This window comes from Antrostomus carolinensis, unplaced genomic scaffold (genome assembly GCF_000700745.2).
Source record: "Antrostomus carolinensis isolate BGI_N321 unplaced genomic scaffold, ASM70074v2 scaffold768, whole genome shotgun sequence".
Lineage (NCBI taxonomy): Eukaryota > Metazoa > Chordata > Aves > Caprimulgiformes > Caprimulgidae > Antrostomus > Antrostomus carolinensis.
Genome location: NW_010332060.1, coordinates 73,407 through 90,381, shown reverse-complemented (window position 1 = coordinate 90,381; position 16,975 = coordinate 73,407). Strand labels below are relative to the sequence as shown.

Sequence of the window (16,975 nt, the reverse complement as noted above, 5' to 3'; positions counted from 1 at the left end):
CTGTTCACACTTCAGAAGTCTCTTGGCTAATAACAGGAGACATACTTAATTGCTCAAGTCTGATGTTTCAAAGAATACAATTCAGTTTTCCTCTTTGAAAAGGAGGTGACATCCCACCATGAAGAGCATTGCTACTTGCCACCCACAATAGTCACCCCAAATGTCCCTAGTATGTAGAAAACTACTCCCTAAGAGTTTCAAAATACAATGGACAACATTGTTCTGTTTATTATTGCAACAGAATAAACTTTCTTACCAAATACTCTGGCTACAAATCCTAATGGAAACTGAGATGCAAACAGTGTAAGAAACCATGGTGCAGCATAAAGGCTGGGACTGATTTCATTTTCTTCAAGATGATTATACAGGTCTCTGTGATAATCATGAAGCAGCCTTGAGAGCTGATACATCTGAATCTACAGTGCATGAGGGGGTTGGGGGAGGAAGGAAGTAGAGAAAGAAAAGTTTAGCTTTACTCAGTTTTCCAAACCATGCACATATCACTTGAGGGAAATTAACTCCAGTACAGATGGCTCTGTAAAATGAAGCTTAATTGTTGCCTAGGGCCCAGAGTGATATCTACTCACATGTAAACAACCCACCTCTAAAGAATTAAAATCAACACAGTAGTCAATAACAAGGAACAGTTTGAACCTGATTATTAATGAAGTATCATTTCAGATTCACAGGCTTAAGGTAAAAAGAGAATATATTGATCTAACTTTACCAACAAACCAGAACTTTCAGTCTTGCAGAAATGAAAGTAGAAGCACCTCTTCCAAGATGCCAGAACTCTCCATTACAAAGTTGAACTATTTCTGGCTAAATTTACACATTTCAGCTTTCATCTTTTGAATCTTGGCCATATTTTTTCTGCATTTAAAACTCCTATGCTACAGTTATTACTTTAGACAGCTTCTGTACCCCAGAGTACATTAGATATGGGGGGTCAGTAGAGGTGTACCACATATGTACTTCACAACATACTTCCCACGTGCCAGTGGCCCAGAGAAATTTAAGATACTAATGCAAACGTGCTGCTACACAACCTGTAAATGGTTGCAAAGCAAAGTAGTTACAGGTTGCTATTCACTCCTGAAAGTATCACTCTGTGGCAAATTATTTCCTTGCAATTTTGATAGTTTATATTCCACAGTAAGTCGCTCACAGCACAGAGCAATGCTTCTCTCAGAAAGCAGAAGATGAGAAGCAGACATATGTTGATTACCTGTCAGGTCCAATTTTGCTGTCAACAGTGCCTTATGCTTAAGGTGAATCCATTCCTCAGTAAGAAAATAATTTACTGGATCTATCTACTTTCCTACTTTTAGCGGTCATGATGCTTCCCCACCAAAAACTGACCATGCTTCTAACTCCCTATCAGTCAGCACTGTCTGCAAGCAGATGGATCACTTCTCATGCGGGCAAATTAGCTAAATTTGTGCATGCTCTTCAGCCCTTGCTTTAATTGCCAAAGATACTAATTAAGCACAGTTTGGACAGTGTCAATACAAAACACATTTACATGTAAAATCAGAATAGTATTACAGAAGCAGTAAACCAGTTGGGTGAGTCCATTATGAACTAAGGATCGAGATTACTACTTTTTCCAGACAACAATTAAAAAATATAAGTCAAATAAGTTTTCATTATCCTAAAGAGACATCCAACATTTTTCTTTAACAAGACAGAAGGTAATTCTGTATATAAGCTTATTTTTGTTTCAGTATTGTAAATGTAAAAGAGTTTGCAAGTGCTCTACTCCTGTTAAAAAGCAAACCAAAGGGTTCGGCTTTAGTGAGATCCTCTAAGTCATCTTCAGTAATCTAGTTTGTCTTGAGCAGAAAAAAACTTGTACTTTTATCTAGACAGGATAACTGCCTAGGAGCAAACTGTGGGAAAAGAGACAAACAGTACTACAAGTGGTAAACCTTCTCAAACCTAAAAAGCATTCTTCCTAAGAGCATCTGATGATGAAAGTTTACGACTCATTTAAATCGAAAGGTGAAATTCAGGACATCTTAATGCTCTCAAACCATCATATGTTATTGAAAGTCTACAATTGCAGTATAACATACAAACATTAAGAGAGCATCTTCTTGGGGAAAAAACAAAACAAAACAAAAAACCTACAACCACACATTTATCACACTTTGACCCCCACTGGTTCAAAACATATTGGGGGTGGGGGTGAGCGGTGGAGAATGGGACAGGGAAAAGGCAGAACGATGCTCTTTATGGCTGTTCACCCCTAGTTCAATCACAACAAACTTGTTATTGCATGCTTGCATCCTCTGTAGAACACCCCTCTATCATTTTTGGAATAAGCACATACATTTTCTTTAACTATAATCTCTTGTATTGTTCTGGAAATTTGCCAAATAAGCACCTAAAGTGACTGGTCATGAAAAGTGGACTCAAACTCCTCCTTACATTTTTTTGTAAGTGTTTGCTGTGCATGAAAAAAGAAAGAATCTTTTCTATGTAGCTCTTAGTTTTCTCTTTCTGCATTGTGGATTATAAGCTTTAACTCAGCAGTGGTATATCACTTTATATTATCAGGGGCCTATAGCATATAGTTATTTAAGTTAATGGACAGTTACATCTCAAGGTGAAACATTCCTCAGATTTTAAACCCTGAAGTTTTACACAGATCTGAAAGATTTTCTGTCTCATTCATAAGCAGCCTTGAGTATCTATAGCCAGCTGTCAAATACTAACATTGCAGAACATGCATCATTTAATAAGCAAACTAAATGATTAAAAATTTGTCTGTTTTCTCTCTGTGTTGGTGGTGGTGGGGTAGAGGATGATGAGAGAAGAGGTGCAAATAATGAGGGAAGACAGAGCAGCCTCAAATACTAATGCCTGTGGAGTACATTGGCCACTGGGTGTCACTATTGATTTCACTTGGAGTTACAAGAGAAAAATCTACATCTATGTGCTTATGGATTGAGAAAAAACAAAATAAAATTTTGTTTTTAAAATTCATCAATACAGATGCAAGCACATCGGGTTTTTGGCATAAGGAAGAGAAAGAAATGAGGAAAAGAAAAGAAAGAGCAAAATACCAGAGAAAGCATAGTTTCCAAGCAGGAGATGATGGGGATGTGTGACAGGAAAAATCTGCAAGTTCTGAACTTCTCTGTTTGCAAATTCAGAGTCAGAGAAGGGTTTGATAATAACATTTTCATGCACCTCACAACCTCCAAAACAACATCAGAAGCCTCATAAGACCCTGGAGAACATGAGCATCCTCTGAGAGGTCAAAAGTGACTTAGAACTCTGGTTTGCTTTAGGAGAAAGGCTGACTTACCTGTAGGGACATCATGTCTGGCCTGTACTGTTTACGGAAGCCAAGGTCATACATAAGGAATTTCAGCATTTCAAAGGCCTGTTCCTCACTCATATGTAGAAGCAGCACTCCAGCTACAAAGCTTATACCTTGACAATAACCCACTTCTTTGTCCAGCAAAGAGTATGCTTTCAGGAGATTAAAGAGTGATAGCTGTCCTGCTCCCAGGTGGGCAGAAAAGTAAGGATGTGTTGGGAATGTCCGTCCTGATGTGAAGAGAGAAAAGTATTTGATATTCAATTCTTTAATAAAAAAAACCCAACAAACAAAAAACCAAAAACCCACAAAAAAACCAACAACCTCCTCCCCCCTCAAAAACAAACAAACAAAAGCCAGGTAGGCCTGACAACCAGCACTTTTCTCTTCCCATAGACCTCTTCTTTTCGCTTTCACATACAGATTGATTTTAGTCAGATCAATCCATATTATACCACTGATTTTAGATGGTATCCATTGAGCTCACTTCATATACTTGTCTGCATAGAACTTGCAGAAGCAACTGCTTGATTCCTCTTTTCAGACAGATGTAAAAGAGTATAAATACAAACAGCATAACTTAAGACATCATTTGCTTAGAGGATGCTAAGTGGCATACACAGAAGGTACCCTGACAACACAGGAAGTGGTGCTGATATAGCAGCTTTTACTCCAGCAACAGCTTCCATTAAGACTGGTGTGTTTCCACTCAGACACACAAAACTCATCAGAATAATCTCCTAGCTGCACACAGACATACCTAGATCTACAAGGATGGCGTGCTGTTGAGCTGTCAGCTGTTTCAGAAGTTCTTTGTAAGAGATGTCAGGAGGCTGCTGCTTGTTTGGCAGTCTGTGTCTGACTCGATGTTGCACAGCCAAAAACTGCCAAATTTCTCCCCGACGACTTTTTGGTACACCTGCAGGTCAGTCAAAAAACAAGAGGCCTAAGCAGGGGCATATTTTTAGTGCTATAATGCAAGAATTTGCTCTGTTATCATCTTGGCTGAAACACTCTGGAGACATCCCTTGGATGGAAACATCCCTTACAGTCAGCTTCAGGAATTGTCCACTCTGCAGCATATTCCCTCACTAGCCACAGTTCAGTCACACTAACTAAACATTAACTACAAACTTACAGTAATTACACCAAGCAGTACATTGGGCAATTGGGGTACAGACATCACTTATCTTGCCACCTCTGAGCTGCTGGCCTCCAGCAGGAAAAGATACACTACTACATGGAAAATGCAGACTGTCCTGTTTAGAAAGGCTGAAGTAAGTTCAGAGATGTAAAATACAGGAAGGTCTACACCTCCTCTTCCCCTTCCCAAAGGGCTGCTCAAGTCAGTCCATAGGCTTGGAGAAAGATGTACAGATTACAAAATGCTCAGTTGAAACCTAAAAGCATTAATGCTGCATACCAAAGGAAGGACACAGAACCACTCATATTGCAAGACAGCATTTCTCTCTAGTCAGCCAAGCACCTGTGAAAGCATAAACTAAATTAAAATGCTACTTTTGGTCTTTGGCATTCATCCCCCTGACTTTGTAAACCAACCTTTGGAAGTCAAAATAAATTGTCAACTCTGTCTACTTTTGGTCTTTGGCATTCATCCCCCTGATTCTGTAAACCAACCTTTGTTGTCAACTCTGCTAATAGTTTCCAGGCAAATAATTATTTTATAACAATACAAGTTAGAAAAAGCATATCCTTGTTCCCAACTCTGAACTGCAGTCCAGCAGCAGACAGGGCAGCAAGGAAATTTGTTTGTTGGCAGTCTTTTGCAGGTCACTAACAGGAACCACCTTATTTTTACCAAGATTTTCTTTGGTAGCAATTTAAACTTCCCTTCTGTACTACAGCCAGATTACACTGAAATATGATTTTTCAGCATCTGTAATACAGATCTGAGATTCTGCAGAGGAGGGCACAGAGCTGTAGTCAGATTCTGTGTCCACATTATACTAACAAGGACCTCTGCCTCCCCTTCTGCCCAAGAAGATCTACTTCAAGTAAAAATCCCCAGCCTTCCACTTGAATAAACAAAATATTAGAATACCATAGTCCAGACTCCACAAGATGTGGTCCTTCTGACTCTCTGAAGCTTGGTTGTGATTCCCATAAGTTTTGGGCACAGTCCACATTAGATGTTATGGTCCTGCCTTCTCAGTAAGTAAAATCAGAGCATCTGAAACTCATAGTCAATTGGATAGGAGCCACAGACTAGAAACCAGAAGGTCACAGTGTTAGCTGCAGAAGCTCCAAGTTCAATCTTGGATGTAATAATACATGGCCACAAGATGCTACTTTGAGGACTATGACTATGTTTCTGCACTGCTGACACTGTAAGCTGTAGACACAGCAGAATCTATTTTCTGTTTGGCAGCAGGAGGTGGGTGCATTTGCAAAAAGAAGGCAATTTTTTCATTACTTTGTGCTACTGGAAGAAGTGCATTGCTGGCAGACTTCCTTCAGTATCAAAAGGCAACAAAAAACCCCCAAAATTTCAGACTTCATAGTTAAAAGCCATCCTACGTAAATACCTTCTTTCAAAGTGGAATGCATATCTTCCATGTCACACCGGATTTTGGCTCTGCAGTTTAGTAACTTCTTATCCCAAACATTTATGACATCTTTCTGACATGTACCAACTTCATCATAGTCCAGTTTGACTTTTCTTGATTGGAGCTCATCTCTACTTGCTATAGCACAGAACACAAGGAAGAACATGCAAAAAACCAGAACATCAGAAAATTACAAGAAATAGCAGATACACTGAACTCATTCAAGTCAGATATATCTATTTGATAATCTGACTAGGTATAAATACATCTTCTACAATTCATCACTTAATAGCTGAGGTCGGGCCAGTCTTCATAAGATGTTGCAGGTAACAATTTAACATCTCTTACTGGGCCATGAACATTAGTAACTCATGAAGTACATGAAAACATTTTTAAAGGCTTGGGGCAAAAAGAAAAACCCACTCAGGTTAACTTCACCACATCTGCTGCTTCTTTCAACTGCAAAAAGACCTTTGATCATTTTTCTCTTGTTTATGGCAAACATTACAACTGTTTTAGTATGGAAAGTCCCAAATATATGAATGTTTGTATTAAGAGATTTAGGTAAGCAAGCTAGGCAAGTCTTCTAAATTGAAGTCTGTCACACTGATCCCAGTTTTTACATGTCCCTTAAGTGAAGTCATAAGAGCTCTTGGCACTGCTACCTGGCATCATCAGGGTGACTAGAAGTAAATAGACTGAACCAACATGAGCCATATCCAGAAAGGTACATCTCTGCTGAAGCACAGAAATCATGTTGGCTGTATACTTAACAGATTTGCTGCACAGGACTACCTGGCACAAGATATTTATTCCAGAGGACTCAGTATTTCTGAAATAAAGCTACACAGTTACTCTGGAAATTCATGAAGGCGCATTTTTAAATTCCATTACTGAGAAATTAACTGTCATTATTTTATTATACATGATATGCATGCAGAAAAACACTCCAATTCCTCACACTAGTGGTGTAAAAAACTGGAATCAAGACCTGAAAGTGTCTTTATTTACAGAGACAGGTTTAATTATCATTGGACTAAATGGTACATTTCACAACATAAACTCTGAAAGCTGCAACTGAGTTCATCCCGAATTTGCCTTGATCTGTGTTCAGTACTTGCTCCTTGCCAGAGACTCCTTCCTCTTACAGATGCACACCACTCCACACCACCATCTCCACAACCAGCAAGACAAGACAATCAGTTCCTTTGCTGAAACAGCACACTTTGGATACAGCCAATATTGGGTGAATCCATAAGATCACCGCCATGTCCACTCCAAATACAGGTGACAATTTTTTAATTTTTTTTTAATTTCCAAAAGCTGTATGTTACACCAGTGAGATCACATGGATGCAAGATTACAGGGGCCTTATAGAAGCAGCTATTATGCAAGGTAGAGTACACCTCCATAAAAATGGGAATCTGATCTCACCACAAGAAACTGAAGTCTGATTGGGGCAATTTTAAATACTACCCTATTGTTGTATGATTTAATTTGAGAACGCTCATTCTCATAAGCAGTATGTGACAGATTCAGGACAACAGTAACCTATTTCAATGTGACAAAGAACTCCAGAATTAAGTGCATGGGTTATCATTCACTGAATGATACTTTGGCTGTGCAGTTAACCTTACTGAATGTCAGGGAGCTTGCCTGTTGATTGTACTTGCCCTGCCTCCTGTGCCAACCTTGGCTGCTTGCAATCATCCTTGTTAACTTTCCTCCTAATCACTGTTAGAACTTTTTGCAGTTCTTGTATTTCTAGGTAATCTACTGGCAAAAAGAGCTTTCAGCTGCTCAAAAAAAAAAAGAAAAAAAAAAAAAGGCAAGTTTATGGAATTCACAGAACTTACCTTCTGTAAAACAAAGAGCTAATATTATTCAAGTCTCCTCGACAGCAAAAGGAACAGGAAAAGAGGTTCTATTAATATTTTGTAAATAAAAATCAACAAAACATTAACAGAAAATTACTAAAAACAATTCCAGTCTTAATCCAGTCATAAACAGCTGAACAAATTCACAGGTAGGAACCTGACTTCAAGTAGACAAATAGTTGCAATTCTGTTATTACATTTCCTGTTCCTGAGACCTCCATTTAATTGTAGCCTAGAACACCAACCACTGCCCGAATTGGTGCTTGTTTGGAATCTATCAGTTCTGCATATGTCCTGTCCATAAAATGGTCCATGTTACAGCAGCCCACTGGAAGGAAGACTAGAGGCAGGTGTTAAGACGGTTTACTTTTCACCCTTTGAAAATAAGATAATGAATTCCAGCTAGCCAGAGTACCAGTTTCACTAGCAGTACTTATGAACTTGCACACAAGAATGGAGACATGCTCTTTGGAGAACAAACCAAGATGCAGGCTGGCAAACAAGTGCCAGTTTGGAGCCTCCACTGCTGACATTCCTGTTTTCACCACGAATGGCAGAACTTGGCAGAATTTATTTTCTACATATTCATTACAGAACAGAAATAACTTATAACTGAGTCTTAAGGAACTGGATCAATTTAACAGTTTTCAGTACCTCCAGCCACACAGGTACAGAAAGAGTTTCACCCTCAGCAGCTCATACTACCAGAGGGAATAACACAAAATTAGTCACTACAGCAGACATCCAGCTTCCACACCCCACAACAGTAGACTGACCATTTGCTAAAACATTAAACCAAGATTTTGTCTGAAGTTAAAAGACTTCTCTTTAGATGTTTCCTATGAATGCAGGACTCTCCACAGAAGTGTGTGTCAACAGGGAGACAAGCTTCAGAGAGTGCCCACAGACAAATGCGTTACACGTGTAGGAAATATTTTCAAGGATGTACACTTGTAGGGACACGGAAAGACTTCAGTCCCTGCTGGTTTTTTTTCTGTGCCTTGCCTTCTCAGTAAGGCCCACTAAAGATGTAAAAAGAGTTCACTGACCTTAACAAGATCATTATGTTTTGTTTGAACAATCAGACTACCATATAACGAGGTTATAAACCATACAGAAGATGAGGGTAGCAATTGCAGAAAGAACATTTGAAATTTTTAACTTGCACCAAAAGCTATCAGCCTATTATACTGAAGAACTTCCATATGCTAGGATAGACATTGCATCTTGTCTTTCATTTGTGTGAGTCTTGATCAGTCATAATAAAAACTTAGCAAGAAGCTCAGGCAACCAACAAGTCTTCACAGTCAACTTCAGATCCCTCAGTACGAGCACTCAATTTTCAGTGTATAGTGCCCATCTTAAAAAAAAAAACCAAAAAAAAAACAACAAAAAACCCCAAAAAACCCTTTTTGACGTACCTCAAGAGCCAGTTGCTCAAAAACCATATTTATAAATCACCACTGTGATGTGGTTAATGAAGGATAGAAAGCCTGGAAAGAAATGCCATGTGCTGCAAATGAGATATAGAGGATAAGGTTTACCATACCTAAGTGTTCACACAGCATCTGTTCCGATTCCACTTCATATTAGAAGTCCTAGACTTAGTCAGCTAGAACACAGACTGCAGTTTGTCTAACATGCACTACAAAAGGAAAAGTTATGACTTTCTTCTTTAACTGAGATGACTCCTTAAGAATTGGAAAGTGTAGAGAGAACCTAGTAGACTGTGAGACAGGACTGGAAGAAGACATTTTTTTTCTAGAACTGTTAACCAAAAAATTGCAGAACCACATCTCTGAGGTGTTGAACACTAGCAGTTTTCAGCTTCAGGCAGCAGAATTTGTAATAGTTTTTAGGGGTATTTTCTAAATAGCTAACCTTCCAGCTTCTGGTTTTCTTTTTCCATTCGAAGCAACAGAATTTGTTGATGGATGGCTTTTCTCCAGAGACTTTGCAGTTCTTCTGAGTTTTTCCTCTCTCCAGTTTTATCTGGACCATCCTCATTTTGCAATACTAGAACAAGAGGGTCCTCCTCCAAAGGTGGAGCAAGAGGGGATAATGGTAACAATTCACTTCCATCATGACCATCTGCAAAGAATCAGAAAGCTATTACGGGAAACTCAGATTGTTTGACACATCACAAAAATCTAAGTCACAGCAGAACAAAAATAGCTGTCTTCCACATTCAGCAGTGAGATGCTGATGTCAAAGACAGAAAATGCAGTTCAACAGTATAGAATTATTTTTAAGTCTTTTATTTAAATTAAAGTTGTATTTAAAGTAAATAAAGTTAAAATAGTCGCCCAGTATTTCAACCCCTTCCCCTGCTGCCTCTTTCTACAGTTACAAAGAGACATTTATCCATAAAGTCTGCTTTACAGCTGAGCTTGTTTACTGCTGTGATTTACCACAGGCTTGATACTAAAAGCAACTTTTTCCATCTGCTAAGCTGCACTATAGGATAGGCAGGGCTATAGCACTTTACGGTCACTAAATATAGGGCTTGTCATTTACCTGTGGTTGTGAATTCCACCAGTGGGACTATATCAACATAGCAGGATTTCAGATATTTCAGAGGTGTCTACCTTAAATGACCTAAAGCTATAAGAATTATTAACACATTCAACAGCTGCTATGTGCAGTAGAAGGACAAGGCAGAAAAACCACCATTTTCTGCAAACACTGCTATTATGTAAGAAGGCTGGGGTAAAAATTTGCTGTTTAAGAGGGTATCTTTGTCAGCAAGAGGTAGTTCTTAGTTTCCTTGCTACCAGTGCAGCCTCAGCAGATTGCAATTCATTTGTTTTTGATGACAGAATCCTCTGCACAAAGCAACAAAGACCTAAAGCCAACTGAGCACAACTGATCTCTAGTGAGGTTCAAGCAAGAATATTGTATCAAGCTGACTCCCTTCGCCCTTTCATATTTTCACACATTGCAGTTCACTATAGTAATAACTATTCGGTAACAACTGCTTGTTTATTTTCTTTAAAAGCACACACAGACCTGGATGCTGCATCTTGGAAGGAGATTTATTCATAGGTGAAGCTACCTGCAGAAATATTCTCCGCCGCCAGGAGATGCGGCGAGGTGTGAGCGTGGCCCCCACAGCATTTAGAGATTCACTGCTGCAGACAGTTGATGTTCTTTTCTTTCCCTCCCCATCACTGAAGGAAAGAAAAAGCAGATGTGGTAATCAAAGTCAGTCATCTTTGGAGGCAAAAAAACCAAAAAAAAACCCCAACTTTGTTAAGTCCGTCTAATGTACAAGCAAACCTGTGGAAGCATTTGCTGGGAAGCTTTAGAAGGCAAAGCACGCAGTGTGTGAGCATCACCTTGAATACTGAAATGCCCAATTGTTTTATCGCAACACAGTGCTGTGAAGTTTGCACTATATAGCACCTGGAAGAATTCACAGCATTCATAAAGTGTTCAGCTGGAAGCTCAGAATAAAAGCTAAACTTTCTGAAAAGCCAAGAGAAAAATGTAGTAATATTTAGCCTCTAAAGTAGTCAGCAATGGGATTTGCTTTGCTATCCATTAGTCTTACAGGGGCAGTCTGATGTAATACCCCTAAAAGCACAGATGCTGCTTTAGCAGAGAACAACACTCCATTTAGTGTCATTTTAAATGGCATGATGAGCTCACAGGTTAATTATTTCATTGGAGGCAATGTTCTGGCCTTCCTGAAGCATAGGAAAGAGGCTGCATGAGGAGTGGACACTTCACTTACACAAATGGGGACAAATGACCTCATGCCTCACCAGCATCTCCAGCTGAAGTAACAGAGCCTTTGCAAACAGAAGGCAGGTTCTACCACAATGACCTGAAAGCAGCTGATCTCCTTCCCCAGTTGGCACGTACAAAGATATTTACACTGTAATTTTAATAGTAGTTTATGTTGCTGGAAGAAGCAAGGAGAAGATACAGGGAAGCTTTGCTAGGAGGTCATTTTAAGAGGACATCAAGCACACTTCCCTACTGACTTTTGCCAGAGAAAAGGAAGGACATTTAGCTTTCAGAAGTACTTGGGCCACTTTCAGAAATATTCCAGCATTTTACATTTGCAGTAGTAAAATAGGTGCACAGATCTCGTATAGCAATGGGTACACTGATTATCTGACACAAACCCTTCTATGCAATGTCAACAGCGTGACACACACCTACAGGCTTCTTGGGAAGACAGAATCAAATATGGGGAGCTGTGTCTGTAGCTCCATCTTCATCACAGGGAAAACTGCTATATCAACACAGCAGTAGCTACACTTAAACCTTCATCCTGTAAAGAATTTCCATGCTACAGTATGAAGTCTCTAAAAAGTTAGATGGAAGGAAAGCACAGCAGGTTAGGTGTTTGTAGTGGTAAGTTAGTTGCAGATGCTTGCAGTTTGCCAGCTGCAGTCGGCTTCCCCACATTTGGCTTGCACAAAAGGAGAAATGTGCAAGTGAGGCAGACTACATCTTATTGGAGTTTCAGCTACACCAACCTACCAGCTACACCATCTCAATCAGCGCTTTTCAGATCAAATACTCTGTGAGGAATGACAATCTATCAAGCTAGAACTGGTCTTTGTGGTGATCAAAGCTGTCCCTATACTAACGATCTCCAACAGCTCCCTGACATCTGTAAGCCTCAACAAGCAAAGTGGACTTGCTATCATACACATGTATCAGACCCTGCTTCAATACCCTGGCAGAGAAGTAATCACATCTTCAAGTTCACCTACCCAGCATTAGGCACCACCCCTGCTCTCCTCTAAGAACAGCACTATGGGCTGGGAGCCCTGGATAACAGATAGTCCGATATTCTCTACTCATAGTTTAGATCCTACAGTGCCTCAGTTCCCTATGCATCATTCTGTCAGTAGGTGGTCCCAGTAGAGCCCCATGTTGCACGAAACAAAATAGCAACAGAAAACCCTGTGACTATCTTCTTTGGCTAACTCTTACACAGTATTTGGTGTTGGGGGAACCAGTGCTTGTGCTGGCTAAACATAGACTACAAAACTCATTTTTAATCTAGAACTGCTGTCTTTAAAAGGTATTTTCAGTCCAATGACTCTTGGAAACAAGGTATTGAATTGGGATATATTAATCACTAACACTCATGTTTCTATAAATAACTGTAGTGAAACCACTTCTTGCTATTTCAAATCTTATATATCACATGCTAGAATGCAAAAACTAAGTCATTCCAGGACTTACTAAATAGAAGCTACGTAACAAGGGAATGAAAACTTCCATTCTGTTGTGATGTACAAAATCTACATTCAGCTACTGTGCCCCTAAATGTGCAGACAGTCCTAAGAATAGTGTTCAATTTACAGTAGTAAAATTTACAGGAAAGTCAGAATAAGAAGGTGGCTAATTTAGGGTTTGGAACAAAGCTGTTGACACCACTTGAGTCACAGAGTTTACAGTGGGATGGATCACGTGCTACCTCATGAAGCGTGCAAATCATACAGTTCTGAGGACCTGTATTTCTGTTGTTAAACCTTCCCTTCCAAAATTCCCCTGGCATTTTGAGTAACTGACATTAATCATCTCCTCTTTCAAAGAGCTGTCTGATGAGTGATTAGAGGAAAACTTGAAAGTCACATGCACACACCTTGCCATAGTCAATGGAAGGCAAGGGCACCTGTGAAAACACCAATATTTAGTGAAGGGAGGCTAGAAAGAGAGAAAAAAAAGTTTCCTCATTTCAAGAGAGACAGACAAGTCCTAGCTTAACATCAGATCTGAAGGTGTGAAACAACACTCTACAGAGTAAAAGCAGGAAGAAGTCAGAGTAAAATGGTAGCGCCTCCTATCCTGTGATGAAACAGTTCAGAAGGTTGGTGCAAAAAACCATATGAGTTAACTTGATTATATATTTCCCACCTTGAAATAGGAGTTGTATGATACTTATTCCTGAGACTTTACCATCTCTCATACCTAAACTTAACTGGCTGGCTTCGCTCTTGGTCATACTTGCAAGAAATCAGATTACTTCAGGTTTTAAGGTAGCTGTGGATTTTAACAAGCAGGCAGGTTCGTGCTCGCTCAGACAGGCCAGCAACACCTCAGACAGTTCCTCTAAACAGGGTGGGGGTAAAGAAAAAAAGTACATCTCATCACTAGCTATCAGCTCCCTGCAAAATAAAGAGGTTTATTAATGTCAGCAGAGACATTAAGAAAAAAAGCAGCTCCAAAACAACAACAACAACTTAAATGGAGTTCAGTCATTGCTACTGAAAAACACAGCAGAGATTTCACTACCTCCCATCCCAGGGAAACAGAGATTTTCACAACTTTCCTGTCAGGTACTGATATCAAAGCTTAAACACTCATGGGAAAAATTCTTAAGAATTCTTAAGAAAAGACTCTGTTCTGACAACACACAGGGTTAAACATCTACATGGGAAACATGCTGCAAGGTCAACTAGTAAAAATAGCCCAATTATTAATTCCAGCTTTTAATGTTTTCCACTTTAAGAAAGAGTCACTACCTCAAACTCAATGAATTTATAACTGCTCTATAAACTATGTATTATAGAGCCTAGACACTGGGGCAAGGCAGAGGATGAGTATTTCTTGGGTTATACAGAGACATAGCCACCAAGAAGAAAAAAATGCAACTACTTTCTACCAGTTCCTGTCCTACTGCAACCTACCAACAACTGAGCAAGATGAAATGCACCAGAGTCAATGTGCTGCAAATTAAGAGATGGCAGTATTTATAATCTTAAAGAACTACAGAAGAGATATTTAAGAACTGAACTGCAAACAAGGACATGACTGCAAGAATTGATTTTCCTTTCCTTTTATTTATTTATTTATTTTAAGAAAATGACAACTAGGTTATGGTAGAGATTCTACATCAGAACATCTCAGCTTGGTAAAACAGACACATGAAAGAGCAAAGCCAAATAATTCAATAGAAAAATTACACAAAATGAAGTAATTCCAAATTATTCTACTTACTGTTCCTGTTTTCATTACTTAACACACCTTTCATGCAGCTCTGGAAAATGGTAACAATATAATATTCTGTATTTAAGATAAATGCATCACAGTTCAGTTTAAAGAATAATGGTTCTCCATAAGGCTACCTACCCTATGCTCCTGACCCAACACAGAAATCAAAACGCATTCATCAGCTTGTATGCAATAAAAAGTGAAAATCTATAAATTCAAGATAATGCCTCAAACATTTCAGTCTGTACTTTCATCCTTAAACTGTTACAAGCAATAACTCAAGGACTCAAGAGTACAGAGTACTGATAATCTAAGCTTTTTATGTCAGGTAACTGCAACTCAATTTCACCAAAGCATCACCCCTCTCACTATTCTATCAGCTAACGTATAGTATGAAGATAAGACAGATAGTTCGGGGGGAGGAAGACAGAAAAAAAAAAAAGAAACCCCAAAAACTTGTTCTGACTACAAACATGCTTATTGGTTGGTTTCAATTCCCAAATCTTTTCCCAAAACTGTTCTTTAAAATGCTCCCAAAGCCCGATATTCAAAAAAACCACAAATCTACTCAATTTCTTGTGAACTCATTACACAATACTTATCTGAATTATTTTGCACTTGAGTCTGTGCAAGCCAACTGACTCGAGAATAAATACAGTTGCTGGTCGTGCCAAGGTTTGCATTTTTCCCCAGTTTGCTTTCATTTCAACTTCTTCTCTTGATTGCTCTAAGTAGCAATTGAATTAATTTGACCTACTTTGCAATTTGGAGGCTAAGATGATTCAAAATCCCCCAGATCACGCCCAGAAAGACAGCAGCTAATATTTCAGCTCCCAGGACTTAAGCTGGCAGAAGCCTATACCTAAGCCTAATACATGAAGTATTCCTCCCCTTTGGGAAGAAGAAAAACTAGTTCTGATTACTTTACACCTCTCTATTGGTTCTTACTCCTGTATTTTTATTCTGAATAATTACTTTCTGCTATTTTGTTTAAAGAGCATTCTCAAGTATTTCACTTTCTGCATGGGAAATTAAGTTGTTTTTTAAAAAAGCAATCTGTTTAAATTCAAGTGGCAATAATCAGCTTAAATTGTCCTTGCATAACAATGCAATGAACAGAGACAGTGAGCTAGTCAAACCTGTGCTGAAGGTTGTCTCATTTTTAAAGGTGCTGCTTTTATTTTTATATTCAAAAAGAGCAGATTTCTCCAGCGGCCTAGCTTTCAGGAGTAGCCACTGAATAAAAGCCAGGAATTCCAGAAGTTATAGAAATGGAAGTTTACAAACAGATTATGTTCTCATATCACTGTTTGTTTGCCTCCCTATTGGCAGGATATTTTTTTTAATCCTTATGTGTGCTTGTGTTCAATTTTAAATGCTGCACAACGCACCCTAGACTTCTCTCTACACACATGAATCAACAATGCAGTAAAAACATTCTGAAAACACCTCCTCATATTGTGTTGATGCCCAACTTGTCTATACTGTTCATTCCTTAAAGCAGAAAACATTGATGTTTTCTTTCTTCCACATAAAGCATCACAACAGAAATCTTTATAATTAAACCCAAAAAGCTCAGCCTGCCCACAAACATTAAGGAGATCTCCTGGGTTTAGGTGTCTCCAACACAGCCATTTAAATCTTAGTAAGTCAACCGAGTCTTCCTTCGTAATGAAGGTCAAGACACTTTTAGGGCATGATTCATGCTTTCTAAATGAAGATGTTCCCAGTCACAGGCACAAGAGGCTGTATTAACATTTAGGAAGGAAGATAGAGCTCTGTAAATGTCAGAATATTAAAGACAATCACATTAGGATGAGAGTAACTGTGTTGCAGAAACATCAGCTTCTCTCTATTGATTAGATGAGATTAAGATGTCTACAATCAGGTGAGAACCACTGTACCCAGTGGTACATCCTAGTATCAGTTTCTGAGTTTGAGACCATATTTCAAGTGTGATGTAAAAATGGATCAGAACAATCTTCTACAGGGGCCAATACATAAAGACACTCATATAATAAGCAAAATTGCTTTTGAAGGCCCAGCTCCCCAGTTGATTCTGGCTTGGTGTTATTTGTATATGCCCATCTGACAGCTACAAATTAAACACCTTTCTAACATGACATTGTCTCTGCTTCTCCACATCAAAGTTCACCAAAACACCAAGGAAAGTGGTCTGCTATATCACACATAATCTCAAAGCTACATGATACAGTAAATCAGACTACAAAGACTCTTTC

At 38.9% G+C, this 16,975-nt stretch overlaps 1 protein-coding gene across 2 annotated transcripts in view; it reads right to left on the bottom strand.

Moving 5' to 3' along the window:
• TBC1D4 (TBC1 domain family member 4) overlaps positions 1-16,975 on the bottom strand; it is a 45,201-nt gene that overhangs the window by 6,860 nt on the left and 21,366 nt on the right. Inside the window, exons 12-18 of one of the 2 annotated variants that reach the window (XM_029086309.1) lie at positions 10,785-10,945; positions 9,657-9,866; positions 7,755-7,757; positions 5,878-6,036; positions 4,092-4,250; positions 3,317-3,561; positions 257-416 (exon numbers count right to left, since the gene is read on the bottom strand). In XM_029086309.1, coding sequence (XP_028942142.1) covers positions 257-416; positions 3,317-3,561; positions 4,092-4,250; positions 5,878-6,036; positions 7,755-7,757; positions 9,657-9,866; positions 10,785-10,945 — 1,097 coding nt within the window. The remainder of the gene's footprint in view (positions 1-256; positions 417-3,316; positions 3,562-4,091; positions 4,251-5,877; positions 6,037-7,754; positions 7,758-9,656; positions 9,867-10,784; positions 10,946-16,975) is intronic. The other variant, XM_010173343.1, reaches the window with a different exon arrangement.